Below are 14,355 nucleotides of genomic sequence, written 5' to 3'. Positions count from 1 at the left end.
TGTCATTCTAGAAATTTTCAGACGCTGCAGGTCGGGCCATTTCCAGTTGTCATTATGTCATCCCGAGCCGACTTTGAATCCCCGTCACTCGGCGTTCCCCGAGTCCTTTTGCTTCATCCGAGACACGTGGGCTTTGGCAGCAAGCTGAAGAAGTATCTGACTCGAGAGAGTGCATAAGCGCAGCTGAATTTTGGGAAATGGCCGCCGCACACTTATACACTCATCAGAGGATGTCTAACTGTTTCTGCGTCTCGGCCGGGTCGCAACTCGGCCGAAATGCCATCCAGATGAGCTCTCATCCGCGAGGCTTGGCGTCCACTCACCCCACTTGCGTCTATCTCGACTCCACACAACCGTGAACACTGTTAGCATCGAGGCATCATCGTAAGCATGCGCGAATGTCAATGGCATTTGAACCTTTTTCGAATTGTATAGATGGAAAGGAAACCCAGCATAAGGTACGAGGTGAGTGTACTCGTCCGCAATTCGGCCGAAGAACAAGCTACGAAATCCTTCCCAACAAGCCACCGCCACAAACCAACATTACCTAAGCGTACTAAGCAGTGTTCATCCGGCCGCGATGGTCCGCGACAGACTGTATTGAGCTCGTGTAAGTCAAAAAGGCCGGTCTACTTAAGAGTGAGTGCCATTTGACCAGAGTATATAATATCACCATGCATCCACACAGCATGTGTACAATCAACCGCAATCCTTGGTTCTCTAACTCATGATGGAACTCCCAACCACCGTACCATCAAAGAAACCCATTGTCATCCTTGGTGGCTCTTATGGAGGTGTATCTACAGCTCATTACCTTCTCAAGCATGCCATACCAGTCCTGACAGATACCGTGGGGTACAAGGTCGTCCTCGTCAGTTCCTCAGCCCAAGTCATGTGCCGACCTGCATGCCCCCGAGCACTCATATCCGACGACATGTTTCTCCAAGACAAGCTCTTTGTCGATATACCAAGCATCTTCAAGCAGTACGACAACGAAAATTTCGATTTTGTTCAGGGAACCGCGATGAGTCTCAATCATGTTGAGCGAACGGTCTCCATCACCCCGAAAGGCAACGGCACCCCGGTCGTTCTTTCCTACCACGCCCTAGTGATTGCGACAGGTGCATCTTCACTTTCACCTCTCCTCGGCCTCAACAGCGACTCTGAAAGCCTGAGACAGAGCTGGGCTGAATTTCGCAAAGCCTTGCCGCAGGCCAAGAATGTCGTCGTTGTAGGCGGAGGGCCAGCAGGTGTCGAGACCGCCGGCGAGCTGGGCGAATACCTGAACGGCCGGAAACCACACAGCCCCAAAGTTTTCATCACCTTGGTCTCATCTGCACCTGAAATCCTTCCAGCACTCCGTCCTGCTATTGCCCGCAAGGCAGAGGGCTATCTTGCTCAAGTTGGTGTCACGATTCTCAAAGGCGTTCGGGTCAGTGATATAGTACCAGCTTCAGCTGGTATCACAGGAGTCGCGGCAAGTGCGAGGGTCACTCTGGATAGTGGAAAGACGATTGAGGCCGATCTCTACATCCCCGCAACTGGTACAAGACCAAACACAAGCTTCATCAGCGACACTCTTTTGCTCCCCGATGGCAGAGTAAACACCAACCCGCTCACCCTTCGCGTCGATACAGCTGGACCACGCGTCTATGCCGTCGGAGACGCATCTTCCTTCGCCAGGCCAGCAATCCATAACATCCTGAGTGCCGTCCTGGTCATGTGCGCCAACATCAAGCGGGACCTCCTCTTAGCTTCTGAAAAGCCGGAGAGTGCTACTGACAAGGACAGGTTGTTCGAGGAAGACGTCCGCGAGACTCAATTGGTTACCGTAGGAAAGAGCAAAGGGGTCGGTGCTGCTATGGGATATCAACTGCCCAGCTTCATGGTGTGGATGATCAAGGGCCGTGATTATTGGTTGTGGACAACGGGGAATCTCTGGAGTGGGAAGCAGTGGGCTAAGGAGTCCTGACTGCCACCTTAGATCATTATTGAACCCACCGTGTTTCTTTGATTTCTCTCCTCGTTAACAGGTCTCTGTTTCTTATCTGTTAGGTCTGATTTGGCCGAAGAATGAAACAGTAATTTCCAAGATCCTCCTAGCCTACTCGTGTCGACCATGTGTCACACTAGTTCAGACCTTACATTCATTGCAATATGTCTAAAGGCAAACATTTGGAAAAATCGGGTAGAGTGACCCCCTGATCAGATTGGAATCGATACACCTTCCACTTTACAAGATATCACGCGCGTGGAAATGAGGGTACATGGCTCGTAGATATAAGGAAGTGTGGTATCACCACCAGCGCTCTCGGAAAAGTATTACGTGGCCAAGGTGTTCTAGACCACCTGGGAGGACTTGGCTAGTTTGATAAAGGCATCAGTCAAAGACGTTTGTGAGTTCGTGTCCCATCTTCAAACGGCAGCAAGTCTTGGATGCTGGATGTGAGAGCACTTGCCTTCCTGCCGTGATGTGGAATACCTCACCTTTAGCACGATGCTGTGTTCACCGAGTTACTTCCTTGGCCATTGTTCGAAAATTCTCAATGGGAAGCCGCGATCGACCCTTACAGGCACCTCCTTCCTTTGTTGGCGACGAAAAGCTGGACATGGGACTGAGCTTCACGTGATTGCTTTGCTGCGATAGGTGAATGGGACTACTGAGGGCCTAAGGCGGAAAAATGGAGGGTATCATGAGGTTGTTCTGTGAATACTGAGGCAGTTGCTGGAATACTCATCAGATCAGTATAAAATACCAAACTTTGTCCTGCACAATAGAATCTTCTTCCCTTTCCGTCCACCTCCAACTTCACCACTACAAACACTTCAACTTCACCACAACAGACATCACTACCACCCCACACACAATCCCTCACACTCCAACCGTCACCATGCAGATCAAGAACATCTCCCTCCTGTCTCTTGCCGCCATGGCTGTCAAGGTAAATATTTGCAACGCTTTCCTATTGTGAAAATATGTGAATACCAACTGACGCTCAAAATTGCAGGGCGTCGCTGTTGACAAGGACGCCAACGGCCCCATGGGTGTCGAGGGCTTCGACCTCATGACCGTCGAGTGGGAGGTCCAGGCCCACCCCGGTGGTGAGAACCTCACCCTCACCGGCACCGTCGAGGAGGTCCTCAAGGAGCTCCGCACCATCAACCCCAACTACGACCAGGACTTCGGCATCACTACCCTCTCCTCCACCGAGGCCATCGACACTGCCATTGAGTCCGCTGTCACTCAGGCCGACGACGTCTTCAAGGACGCTCCCGTCAACTGCGCCGGCTACGACGATGCCGACCGCAAGCGCCTCGCCCAGGGTGCTCGCTACCTCCTCGACGTTCAGGGCAAGCCCACCCGTGGCCCTGGCCCCGGCAGCTGCGGCCGTGTCAGCTGCAGCTGGAACGCAGCCATCTACTGGTGCAACATGGTAAGTAGATGCTTCCCTCCAGTACTTTGTGATATGAAGAACAAGACTGACGGTATGGGAACAACACAGGATAGCAAGGCCAAGACCATCAACTCCTTCAAGGAGATCTCCGATGGCGCCTACCATGTCATCAACAGGTGCTACCGCGGTGTTGGCATTCTTGTCAGCGGTCGTGCCTTCCACAAGGACAACTGGACCGTCGTCGGTCGCTGGGACCGTTGCTAAGTGATCTGAATGGTCGGGTCACTTACTTCTCAGCTTAAGAGATATACGGGAGTTCAAGGTTCGCGACCCAAGGGTATAACCATGCATCACATCAGTGTGGTCACTTCTCAGCGCGTTTTGGAACCAATCATAGGAAGGTTTAGGGAAGAGGAGTCACTACGGCTACTTAGAAACGTATTCGGGCGACACATAAAGCTTTCATTCTTCACTATGCATGTGTCTCGTAATGTTCTCGTGATCAACATTTCCATTTGATCAGTTTAATAATGTGACTTGTGTCCCTGATATGTCAACATTTACAGGGCTATAAATTGCCACCGGCCCCTTTTGCGCCAGATAAACCAAGATAGTCCAGACAGAGTGGTGTAAAATGTTATGCTTCCTGTGGAAACTCCATACTTTGGCTTTTGCCTTCAAAAATGTTCTTTATCCCGAGAGCCTTGTCATTACAAGTCAGAAGGAGTTTGAAATATCGAGGTCCCTTCAATGGTCCGACACGATTGGTAAGTGCCACCAGTTCTTTGATTGCCCTGTACGCATCATCTGTATCCTTCTTCTCGTAATGACGGATTTCGTCGATGAAGCAAATTATCTGACTTCCTTCAGGCAACTGTGCAACCAGTCTGGTAAATGCTTTGCTCAGAACCACCAGTTCGAATTGTTTAATGTCGTCCCAATCGGGACCGCTAATGAACGACAGATCGCAGTCAATCTCCCTGTACACCATCCAGTGTACAAGCTGACACAAAAGGCTGGCCATCATTCCTCTGGAAAGGCATTCGACCGGATCAGAGCCGTCCCTTTGAATACGTAATCCGGCATTATGAGCGCAGAACCAGCCAATGATGAAAGTTGAGGTATCCTCTTTGTATGCTTGCTTATTCATTATTGTAGCAGCCAAATAGCTGGTCGTTGCGACACTATTGTTCTGGCCTTCTCTAGCGTTGATGAGAAGACGACAGGTTGCCTTGAGTTTTATGTCGGTGAATGACGTATACTTATCGGTGCCTTTGATCATATGAAGGGTTTCTTTTTGGTTTTTACTCAAATTTGTATGCAGTTGAAATAGCTCATCAGCCACTTTCTGGACAGCGTCGCTTTTGTATGCAAGATGCCCGAGCATTTCTTCCGCCAACGATGCATTTTTCAATTGTATCATCCGGGATATTGCTTCTGTTCCAGAGTCTGTCATTTCTGAATCTTCTAGGTCCCGAGGCAAGGCGTCATTCATGTCTTCCATATCGAAAGATGAAACTAGCGACGGTGCAGAGAACTCTGAGAAGGTTTCGGGTGCCACGCCATGGGGATCCTGTTCATGGGAACGATCGTTCTGGTAAAACTGTGCTTGGTCGAGCATTGACTGGTACTTATCGTACCCTTTAGCTTTGTCTTCCATGTTGTAAGCTCATCCATAAGGCCGAGAAAGCTCAAGTCATAGGTCAAGATGTACGAGGTTTTGCGCTGGTCGTGGTCTGTACTTCTCAGAAAGCGAGAGGAAATGGGATGTGAGAGGTGGGCAGGTCACCATGTCAGTCTCCCAGGATTACTATCCTCTGCTTATTTATGGAAGAGTTGCAGCACAGTGTACTAGTAGATAACGCCAAGACCATCAAATAAAGGAGGCTGAACAGAGTCTCAGAAATGAGTGAAGAGAGTGGCATGAACAAAGAGCCCTGAACAGAGTGGCATCATGTCAGGGCCAAACAGAGAACGTCGACAAACCAAGTACCTACCTCAAAGAAACGTGTTCAATCTCATGCAAAGGGGATCATAGGATTGCAAGGGTTCTTACCTGACCTCGCCCGGCCCTCGCCTCTAAATTCTGAAGACTGGACAAAGGATCATCTACCAAGTTTGCCAAGCGCGACTTCGGAAACGAAGATCAGTCACAAGACCTGGAAGTTCATGTTCAATGGATTTCTTTCCGAAAGTCAAAGACCTAAGTACCAGCTGAAACAGAATATGAAAGACTTCACACCGGGTTATCGCATTGCCTGGTATCTCACAGTGATGTTGGGTGACGTGGCTATCAATCACGCCTCCTTGTAACCGCAGCCAACCATGGGTAATGATAGACTTGATTCTCGGCTGATCATGTGAGCTTTGGTTGATAGATCCGCATCCGCTGCCAAAATCCAGATTCATCGGTGACGTTGAGGGGCAGGTCCAGTGGATAGGATATGATGCCAATCAATCAATGGACATCCCTTTCGGGCCCGTCAGTACAGCCCCCAGTATTCTACTACTATCATATATGTCCTGTTCAATGTCTTCCGAGCCGCGTTTGACAAGTAATGAACGAGTAATAGATTGCCTTGCGTAAAAAGGAAACGATGCAATAGCGCCATTTGTAGTGATTACAATAGGAGCGATGAAGGACTAAGCGATGGATTACTTTGTTACCCACATTAAAAGGCCAATTACGAAAGATTTTGAATCACCTCGTGACTATACCTACTTTGTGCTGTCCAATTTGAGCTCGAGGTAATCCCGATGTGATGCAAGCTTACATGTACAGGACTATCTTGTTTAAAGATAGGTGTTTGTTATCGCAAGATCCAAGTACTTCTATCGTAATTTGTAAATCTTGCTACTGGGAAGAGGAACCATGTTCGGTGGCTTCAGTCTGTGAAAGAAGAAGAGGAAGAGGCTGACCAAAGTCATCAAACTGACATAGGCAGCAGAATTATAGTAAAAGGAGGATGGTTCAGTATCTACAAAGCTTTTAAATACACTCTGTTCACTTTTTAGATCACTACCTGATGCTAAGTTGCCACGAGTAAAGATATACGAAGAATTTATTTTCCACCCTTGCTAACTAGAAAGTAGATACTACCAGTATGGATATAAGACACACTTTCAAGGTACTACAGTATGTAGTACCAAGCCGCCAATCGCGCCCGACCGCCTGCATTGGCAATCTACCCATCAATGATGTTGTCCTTGGAGTACTTGCTATCCTCGAAGTGCTCACGAACCCCCTTAGCAGTTGTCTGGCACTTTACAATGAACTTCAATGCGATTGGCTCCCCCGACTGTCTTATTGCCATTTTCACCAGTTGACCGATAATGAAATCCAGATCTTCTTTAAGATCACTGGTCTCGTAAGTGGTGATCTCGTCGATCACACACATCACATCAGCCCCCCAGGGGAGCTCGACCACCAGGCAACCGAAAACCTCCCATAAAGCTTCGATTTCTCGATTTTTGGGACGATCAGCAAAGTCTTTGTGGTCCAAGAATGAACTTGATAGGATGAATCCGGGAAACTTATCAGAAATGACCCGCAGAAGCTGATTGACAAGGCTACACATCACTCCTCTGGGAGATTCCTGAATCTTTCTTTCCTCCTCATTCTCTGGGTTTGGAAAAGGGACAGAGCAGAACCATTTGATAGTGTTGACGTTGTGCTTGTGCGCATCAATGTCCGTGTTCTCCCAGTCCGCAACCAGGTGGGACATTGGCGAGCTTTTTCCCGTCCTGAGTTTGGCCGTTTATATTTCGAAGTATTCGGGATTGCTTTTGGGGTCTTCTCCAAAGTTGACGAGAACCAAGCCGCCCCTTGTTTTTTTCTTGAAGAGAGGTTTACCAAGTACTTCTTGCTTTAAGATCAATGCTTTTTGCTTTTGTTCTTCTTCACTGATTCCTTGCCAGAGGTCGCTATCGAAGGCTTTCTGATTCCATGACGAGAGGTCATCGTTGAGGATTTGGTGAATTCTTTCCATTTCGTTTCGAGACTTTTCAAGTTGGTCCATGTCCCCTTTGGTCATGTGGGTCTGTGTGTTGACTGCGTTTGCTATGGCGGAAGCTGGAATAGGTGATATGATTTATGAGAAGCGATCTTGTGTTGTCAACGATATCGGTTTTGGCTGCGGTATTGAGTGTGTTTGAGGTTGTCTAGGACTCTAGAGTGCGAGGAAAAGGTGTATATTTATGTGTGCCAAAAGTCCGAATCTTCCTCGGATCTAGACCAAGTAGAGTCAAGAAGAAATTATGCGAACAGAGAAGATCACATTGTGAGGGGGGTGTGGAGAACCTTAATGATGAATGGAGAATGGCAAGAGAAAGTGGGTGAATGCATGCAGATAAGGTAGGTAAAATGAGATAATGTGGTAGAGGAAGGCAGAGAAAAATGAGTAGAGGGAGGTGAAGCAGAGAAGAACAAATCACCCGGATAATAAAGGAAATGACTTGATAGAGGCATGTATGTTCAATCCCATCGCAAGGAATCACAGAGCTCCTAGGGCATCATCGAATGTTTGGATACGCGTCAAAAGATGGGTCCACAGTGTCAACTCATCAGACTTCGTGAACAAGTCTCACAAAGAGGATGTCAAGACTGTGGGCATCTTGTGGTTCAATTACCCAACGGAATCTCTCCCCTATTCATGTATCAGACGGACCTACCATATGTCATCACGAGTGGCCCGTGGCATTGATGACGGAATCCTGACATTCATGGAACTCGGCGTGCATTAGCATCATTTTCAAAGGGAAATTGTCATGATCACCATTTTCAGCAGGATTACGGACGAGGCCGGCATCTTTCTTGCAAAGAGAGTTCGAGGCAACATCCGCCACAATGTTGTGACGAGTGTGTTCCTCCGTACACTTGAGTATCATGTAAGGATTTTGTTCCTGACCTCGAATCGTGTTGGGGTAATTGACCCAGCTTTCAAGCCAAGGATTCAGAATTCCAGATGTCTCTCTCATAGGTACAACGATCTGGATCTTCTAGTGACATTCAGGATTCACCAAACGTTCATCAAAAGAGCTAAGGAAGAACGAAAGGATACAGGCACCCAAAACTTCAAGATCAAAGAGAAGCAGAAACTGAACTTTGCCGAAAAGCACTACAATCGACTCGGGCTTGAGAATCGACATAAGTGGAATGGCTGGAAGGTATTTGTGTCCCACTTCGGCCAGATTTCCGCTGGTATCTTCCGATATCTCAATTCGATACGTTTACTAAGCATGCGATATAGACAAATCCGCAACGCGTTCCGAACAGCCATCGCTCTGGTTGAGTATCGATACGTATCGAAAGAGGCAGACGATCCCAAATCCAGGTTTGGTAAGAAGCAATTCGAAAAAGTTGTGAAGGGCTTCAAAGAGTTCAACAGCTATCTCATCAATATAAACGGAGCGATGGAGGCAGACGAGGCCAGACGAGGCCAGACGCGATGGTCGGCGTCACGATCTTCGAAAGACCGCTTCCTCGCCCACGCCATACAGATCAACTAAGGCTAGTCGCACTCAGCAGAGCTTGAAACACCCTGAGCGAAGCCTCGAGCCTGAAGACAACTCCGAGAAGGAAAGTGACGCGGAGTCTGAGAACGAAGCTAAGGATGGAAGAGTATCGGGGAAGAAAGCAACCTCCATCAACGTAGGAAGTCAATCTCTTCCTGCTGCTGGAGCAGCTGTCGATATGAAACAGTACCAAGAATTCCTCAAGTTTCAGAAGATGATCTCTAGTGGTGGTAAGTAAGAGCTGGAGACTGCAGTCGGAACTCGGGTCACTATGTAGGAAATTGAAAGTACTAAGTAGCAACAAGGACCAGGCTATTGAATCTTAATTTCCGGGTATATCCCCCATTAACTGCTAAATGGTGACGGTACATCCGTACGTTCTTTGTAGGGGCGATAATGAATAATCCAATCCGACTCTACTTCCCTTATATCCGTCTATAAATACTGCAGTCTCGAAAAGAGCAAAGTTAGAGAAAGACTGAAGACGGAAATAGTAACGCCATCTAGCAGTTGATGGGACAAGTACTTTACGGTAACCAGGAGATAGTTCCTACAATCAGGGTGTCAGGAAACACACGAGGAATGTATGGTTTTCTTAGCCAAGTACTAAGGGAGATTTGCAGCTTGCTTCATGTTGACATCATTGAGCATGCATAACTGATATTGCGGCCACGTGAAGTGCCATGCGTGCCATGCGTGCCATGAGGCAAAAGGACGCAGGCAGCATCTGCAGCACAGCCTTACAGCTCCACTGTGTTGCAAACACATGATGTTCACAGATTTCGAAACGTTCAACCAACCAGGCTTTCAGTTGCGCAGTCGGTTCTAGCCAAGAGCCTGTTGGAACCCCTATTTCTGCAAGTCAATTGATTCCCCTGAAATCAGCAGCTCGCAAAAAAGCCCAGCAGACGCCTTACTTGGGTCGCCTTGTCAGCGTAAGCACAGCATTGGCCAGTAAGCGGGAATGCGGCATACCCGAAGTGATGCCTGGTAACCCATCGGAGAGTGGACATAGCTGGTAGATTTCAGCCGCCGGCCAAAAACATCAGATATGTTCGGATCAGGTTAGCGTGTCTTATGCCAGCTCCACGCCACGGCTCTATCGACCACGCTCGTAAACGCACCTGCGCGGCCCGGCCCCTAGGCAAGTATGCAGCGTCAGACGCTGTGATAGTCAGCCACTCCGAGGGCGAACCTGGTTTCAGTAATTGCTCTTCGGAATGTTGAAGGCTATCAAGGCTGGCTGAGTAGGCTGTCTGGCTTGGTGCTAGAACTCGGCGTCAGACTGCTGACCATCTTGTCTTTAATCACACCAATCAGCTTTTGTCGTTCGCCTAGAAAGCCTACAACCAACAACGAACTGTTGCACAGATTTGCCCAGCTGTAGACAAATCTGCGGCTGAGCACGATGCAGCTTACTTTGGGGGCTTCTGTGTAGATGGGGGCCTTGCATGTGATAGAATCTGAGTATTATTTATTGACCATCGGCTGCCCTCCTTCTGCTGAATACTTTGCAACTCTACATTTCCGGGAGACACTTCTTAAATCCATATTCATTCCTCTTTCTAGAATTTCCAACCATGGTTCGCATCGAGGATTTTGAGGGTATGCAATACTCTAGGGTGGGAGACGAGTCTGAGATGCAGGAATATGCTTTCTTCAACCAGCAATATGCGACCTCGACATATCAGAAAGAGCACGACATGAACCCCGATCTCATTGTGCGACCTCAGAATGACCAAGATGTCATTAGAGCGGTCAACTGGGCTAGGAAGAACAAGGTCGCCGTCGCCGTAAAGAGCGGAGGCCACCAGTACAGCGGAGCCTCGTCCACAAGCGGCAAGAATATCCAGATCGATTTGGGCAACACCTACAAGGATCTGATGATCTTGAAGCCCAAAGAACCTATTGCAGCCGACCGCACACTTGTTTACATTGGTGTCAGCATTACGATGATGGACCTTAACAAGTACCTCAAGCAGACCAAACTCTTTGTCCCTACTGGCCAGTGTGCCTACGTCGGGGTGGGTGGTCACGGCCAGACTGGCGGTTACGGACAGTTGGGCCGTAGTTTCGGCCTCTTTGGAGACAACATCAGAACCATCCGTATAGTTTGTCATGACGGTGTCATCCGCGACATCACCAAACAGAACAACCCGGAGATGTTCTTTGCCATTCTTGGAGGCAGCCCAGGAAACTTCGGAGTCATCACCCACTACATCGTCGAGGTGTACAAGTCCAGCAGCTACCTTGGTACTGTCGCTGGACCTAACGGCTTCAAAGGACCCCACGGCATCAAGGCCCTCTGGCTCTACTCCAAAGAAGTTCTGACCACACTTCTCAATGCCATTGCTGAAATGGCCGACGACCCTACATTCCCCCGCGGCTTCGACCTCTGCGTCAGTGTTATCAGCACAGACTTCCCCATGTCGACTTTGTTCAAGGAGCTCAAGGATGCAAACGTCTGGCAGCGCATTCAAGACCGCATCAAGAAAGCACTCGAAGACGACTTCCTGAAGTTGCTCAACGGAAAATTCCCAGCATCCATCATTCTGTACGCACAATGGTGTCCGACCAGCAAGAACGACAAGTATGACGCCAATGTCGATGCCTGGTTTGGCAAGTTCCGGGAGCTCAAAAGCCTGTTGGAAGACTTCTCGCTTCAGTTTGGAGAGTTTGACATGGAAATGTCGGATATGACTGGGCAGTGGATCTTCCCCAGAGCACGCGAGTTTGACCTTCCCTACGTCAAGCGGACCTATTCTACCAACTCAACCAGCCTTACCAAAGACAAATGGGTTGATGCTGTGGTTGACCGTATTGACCTCATCTACAACCCTGAACAATACCTCAGGGGGCATGAGGGCGAGAAAGATTACGAGCGTTTCATGCGATGTAAGCTGTCGGTACAGATCCAGTGCTTCGGAGGCAAGAACTCGCGCTTCTTCGTCAACAGAGACAACGGCACGTCTTACAGCTGGAGAGACTCTTCGGTTGTTCAGACGTTGGACTGCTTCCATGAGCCCGATGAACAGTCAAGAAAGTTGGCTCAATCATGGCAAGACAAGAACGATCAGATTATGAACGGGCCCGACAGCTTATTCAGCAAGAAGGACAGACGTCTTCTTTGGGGATCCTATGGTGATTGGAACTTGGGTGACGAGAAGATCTGGAAGTGCTACTACGAAGACGAGGAGAAGTACAGACGACTTGGGAAAGTCAGAGCCGTGGCTGACCCCGACGGAACGTTTACTGCGAACCCGTTCGCGATTAATGCGGTCAAAAACACAAGGTTGTGAGCGGAGCTTCGTTTTGTGTTGCAAAGGCGGAAAAGTTGTATGCTAAGACTGGATCAAATTTGTGCGTCGAACCGTTTGTAGTCTAAAATTGCATAATACTCATCACATCGCCATTCTCAGCGCCAATATTTTGCCAATATCCGGGCTCCCCAAGCCAGTGACAGCGTCCCAGCCAGCCATTGAGGGCCAACTCGCGTTCGGCACGAGCTTGGCTCCGAACTCGGGCGGGAATTTCTGCGTGCCAAACCCAGTTGCGCCAGTGCAGCCCACGGACTGTCCAGCGGAGACGTCATTGATGGCTTGCAACCCAGCGCCATACAGCCATGGATTGATGAACCCCATTGGTGGCTTTCCCGCCTGAATGAGAGCGGCGTTGACCATTCCCACCATGCCTGCCCAGATAGGAGCGGCGGCACTGGTACCTTGGAAGCCGCCTAGCTGGCCACCCGTTACGAAGGTGAGGTTGAAGCTCTGGGCACTGACGTCTGGGAAGCCTCGGCCTGATGCGTTGAAGAGACCGTTGAACTGGGTTTCAATAGTGTTCTTGAGATACGCCGGCACAGCTTGCTCTTGATATGCCGGTCTGGTAAACTTGTCCGAGAACCCACCACTCGAAAAGTCGCTGGCCCGCTCAGGCGCGCGCGATCCCCCTCACCCCTCCGACACCTGTAACAAAAGGGCAAGATGCAGGGAACACGGCGTTGAACCGCGTGCTATTAGTACCATCATTGGTGACACACGTGTTGCCCGGCCCAGAGTCTCCCGACGCGGCGAACATCGTAACGCCTCTGGCTCCGAGAGCACCGAACTGGTCGCAAATCTGCTGAACATAGCCATCCGGGAGGGACTGTTCGTTCTCGCCAAAACTGGTGGTGATGGTGTGAGGAAGCTTGTCGTCGGGCAGCTTGAGCATCGGTCTAGCCAGATCAGCCAGGGTTCCGTCGTGTCCCCGGGCTGACCACCTAATTCGAGCTTGATGGGTCTGTCTCCAGCAACTGCGGTGACGATATTGGGTACCGGATTGGAAAGTGAGGCAGTGTACTGAACGTCGAAGTTGAGCTCGGCGTTTGAAAACTTGTTCCCTGGTCGGTCGTGCCATTATTTATACTCGGAAAAGAAAACTTAACGCCTGTTGACGGTTGATCGACGTTTTTGGCGAACAAGGCGAAGTCGTCAAATTTGGCTACCTGATTCTGCGATGCGTAGATTCCGAGTCCGCGAGCCGGGCTCACGTTCATCTTGAAGGGCACATTGTACAGAGCTCGTATGCAGTTGGGTGTGATGGTCCTGTTGCACGTAGGATCGACTTGTGCTTGCAAGGTGGGTGGAGTAATCCTGTCTACCTGTGCCGTATAGAGAAGCTTCGGGTTCAACCCAGCCAATGTCCTCTTCACCTTCCGAAGCTCGTCGTTGGGTGCGTCGTCAGCAAGAGGTGCCGCGACTGCTGGTCCTTGGTGCATCATCAGATGAGAACAGAACCTCGTGGATGGTGTTATCAACGAGATCTTGCTCTTCAACTCCAATGGTAAAGAATACTTCAACGTCCGTAGCACCTCATTGCCACTGTCAACGTTTCGAAACCATCCAAAAGTCTGCATCGAGTAGACTGTTTGCCTTCTTCACCGTTGTCTGCACTCTGATCCAGTGACTGTCGCTCGCTATGTCTGCTGCTGTTGCATTCCCATGTTCCTGAAGCCAGTTTATAATGATGTCTCGTGACTCTGTATCGGGACTGAGGAGGGCTTGTGCCTCCTCTCGAGAGAGGTGCGTGCCGTAAAGCTCATGTCCCGGAGTCGAGACACTGTAGAGGGCCCGCTCTACGTGGCCGCTTCTATCGGCTGCGATGGATATGCTGAATCGATGATTCGGGTCTGTGGGACGGGAGAGTTTCCATCCCGATGGTGGATGTCTATTATACTCTACTTGTATTGAGCCAGCTCTCGAAGCGATAGCAAACGGGCCAATCAAGGAAATGATTGTGGACGCCACAAGGAGGAGGAGCATCTTGAAGATCAAGTTCGTGCCCCAGGCACTGAACTATTAAACGAATCTTAAGAGCAGAGAAGATAGTGAACGGGTCAAAGGTCGGCGAAAAGGATAAGCGGGTTGCGCAAGGCATCGGGCGATGGGGTAGTAATAGGACGTTA

The 14,355-nt window shown here is 49.5% G+C and overlaps 7 protein-coding genes across 7 annotated transcripts; 4 read left to right on the top strand and 3 right to left on the bottom strand.

Moving 5' to 3' along the window:
- The first annotated feature begins 348 nt into the window (after positions 1 to 348).
- BDP81DRAFT_438910 (uncharacterized protein) lies at positions 349 to 2,033 on the top strand. Its single transcript, XM_060591361.1, has 2 exons — positions 349 to 465; positions 565 to 2,033. Exon 2 carries the CDS (start codon positions 728 to 730, stop codon positions 1,970 to 1,972), a length of 1,245 nt encoding a protein of 414 aa, XP_060439839.1. The 5' UTR covers positions 349 to 465; positions 565 to 727; the 3' UTR covers positions 1,973 to 2,033.
- Positions 2,034 to 3,041: 1,008 nt separating this feature from the next.
- Positions 3,042 to 3,659, top strand: BDP81DRAFT_331383 (uncharacterized protein; the record flags this gene model as incomplete). Its single annotated transcript, XM_060585500.1, has 2 exons — positions 3,042 to 3,434; positions 3,504 to 3,659. 2 exons carry the CDS (start codon positions 3,042 to 3,044, stop codon positions 3,657 to 3,659), a joined length of 549 nt encoding a protein of 182 aa, XP_060439838.1.
- Positions 3,660 to 4,032: 373 nt separating this feature from the next.
- BDP81DRAFT_502941 (uncharacterized protein) lies at positions 4,033 to 5,055 on the bottom strand (the record flags this gene model as incomplete). The annotated part of the gene is made up of 1 exon (XM_060595579.1): positions 4,033 to 5,055. One exon carries the CDS (start codon positions 5,053 to 5,055, stop codon positions 4,033 to 4,035), a length of 1,023 nt encoding a protein of 340 aa, XP_060439837.1.
- A 1,525-nt stretch (positions 5,056 to 6,580) lies between these two features.
- Positions 6,581 to 7,120, bottom strand: BDP81DRAFT_454279 (uncharacterized protein; the record flags this gene model as incomplete). The annotated part of the gene is made up of 1 exon (XM_060592924.1): positions 6,581 to 7,120. The coding sequence occupies one exon, from the start codon at positions 7,118 to 7,120 to the stop codon at positions 6,581 to 6,583; it is 540 nt and encodes a 179-aa protein (XP_060439836.1).
- A 1,042-nt stretch (positions 7,121 to 8,162) lies between these two features.
- On the top strand, positions 8,163 to 8,903 carry BDP81DRAFT_454278 (uncharacterized protein; the record flags this gene model as incomplete). Its single annotated transcript, XM_060592923.1, has 1 exon — positions 8,163 to 8,903. One exon carries the CDS (start codon positions 8,163 to 8,165, stop codon positions 8,901 to 8,903), a length of 741 nt encoding a protein of 246 aa, XP_060439835.1.
- Positions 8,904 to 10,252: 1,349 nt separating this feature from the next.
- BDP81DRAFT_438907 (FAD binding domain-containing protein) lies at positions 10,253 to 12,334 on the top strand. Its single transcript, XM_060591360.1, has one exon. It carries the CDS (start codon positions 10,490 to 10,492, stop codon positions 12,206 to 12,208), a length of 1,719 nt encoding a protein of 572 aa, XP_060439834.1. The 5' UTR covers positions 10,253 to 10,489; the 3' UTR covers positions 12,209 to 12,334.
- On the bottom strand, positions 12,311 to 14,212 carry BDP81DRAFT_465146 (peptidase S8/S53 domain-containing protein; the record flags this gene model as incomplete). The annotated part of the gene is made up of 5 exons (XM_060594241.1): positions 12,311 to 12,799; positions 12,864 to 13,112; positions 13,205 to 13,282; positions 13,336 to 13,800; positions 13,832 to 14,212. 5 exons carry the CDS (start codon positions 14,210 to 14,212, stop codon positions 12,311 to 12,313), a joined length of 1,662 nt encoding a protein of 553 aa, XP_060439833.1.
- Positions 14,213 to 14,355: the final 143 nt, after the last annotated feature.

The sequence above is a fragment of the Colletotrichum phormii genome (assembly GCF_030913505.1).
Source record: "Colletotrichum phormii strain CBS 102054 chromosome Unknown BDP81scaffold_27, whole genome shotgun sequence".
Lineage (NCBI taxonomy): Eukaryota > Fungi > Ascomycota > Sordariomycetes > Glomerellales > Glomerellaceae > Colletotrichum > Colletotrichum phormii.
The sequence above is the reverse complement of the archived record's forward strand: the minus strand, read 5'-3'. Positions and strand labels throughout refer to the sequence as shown.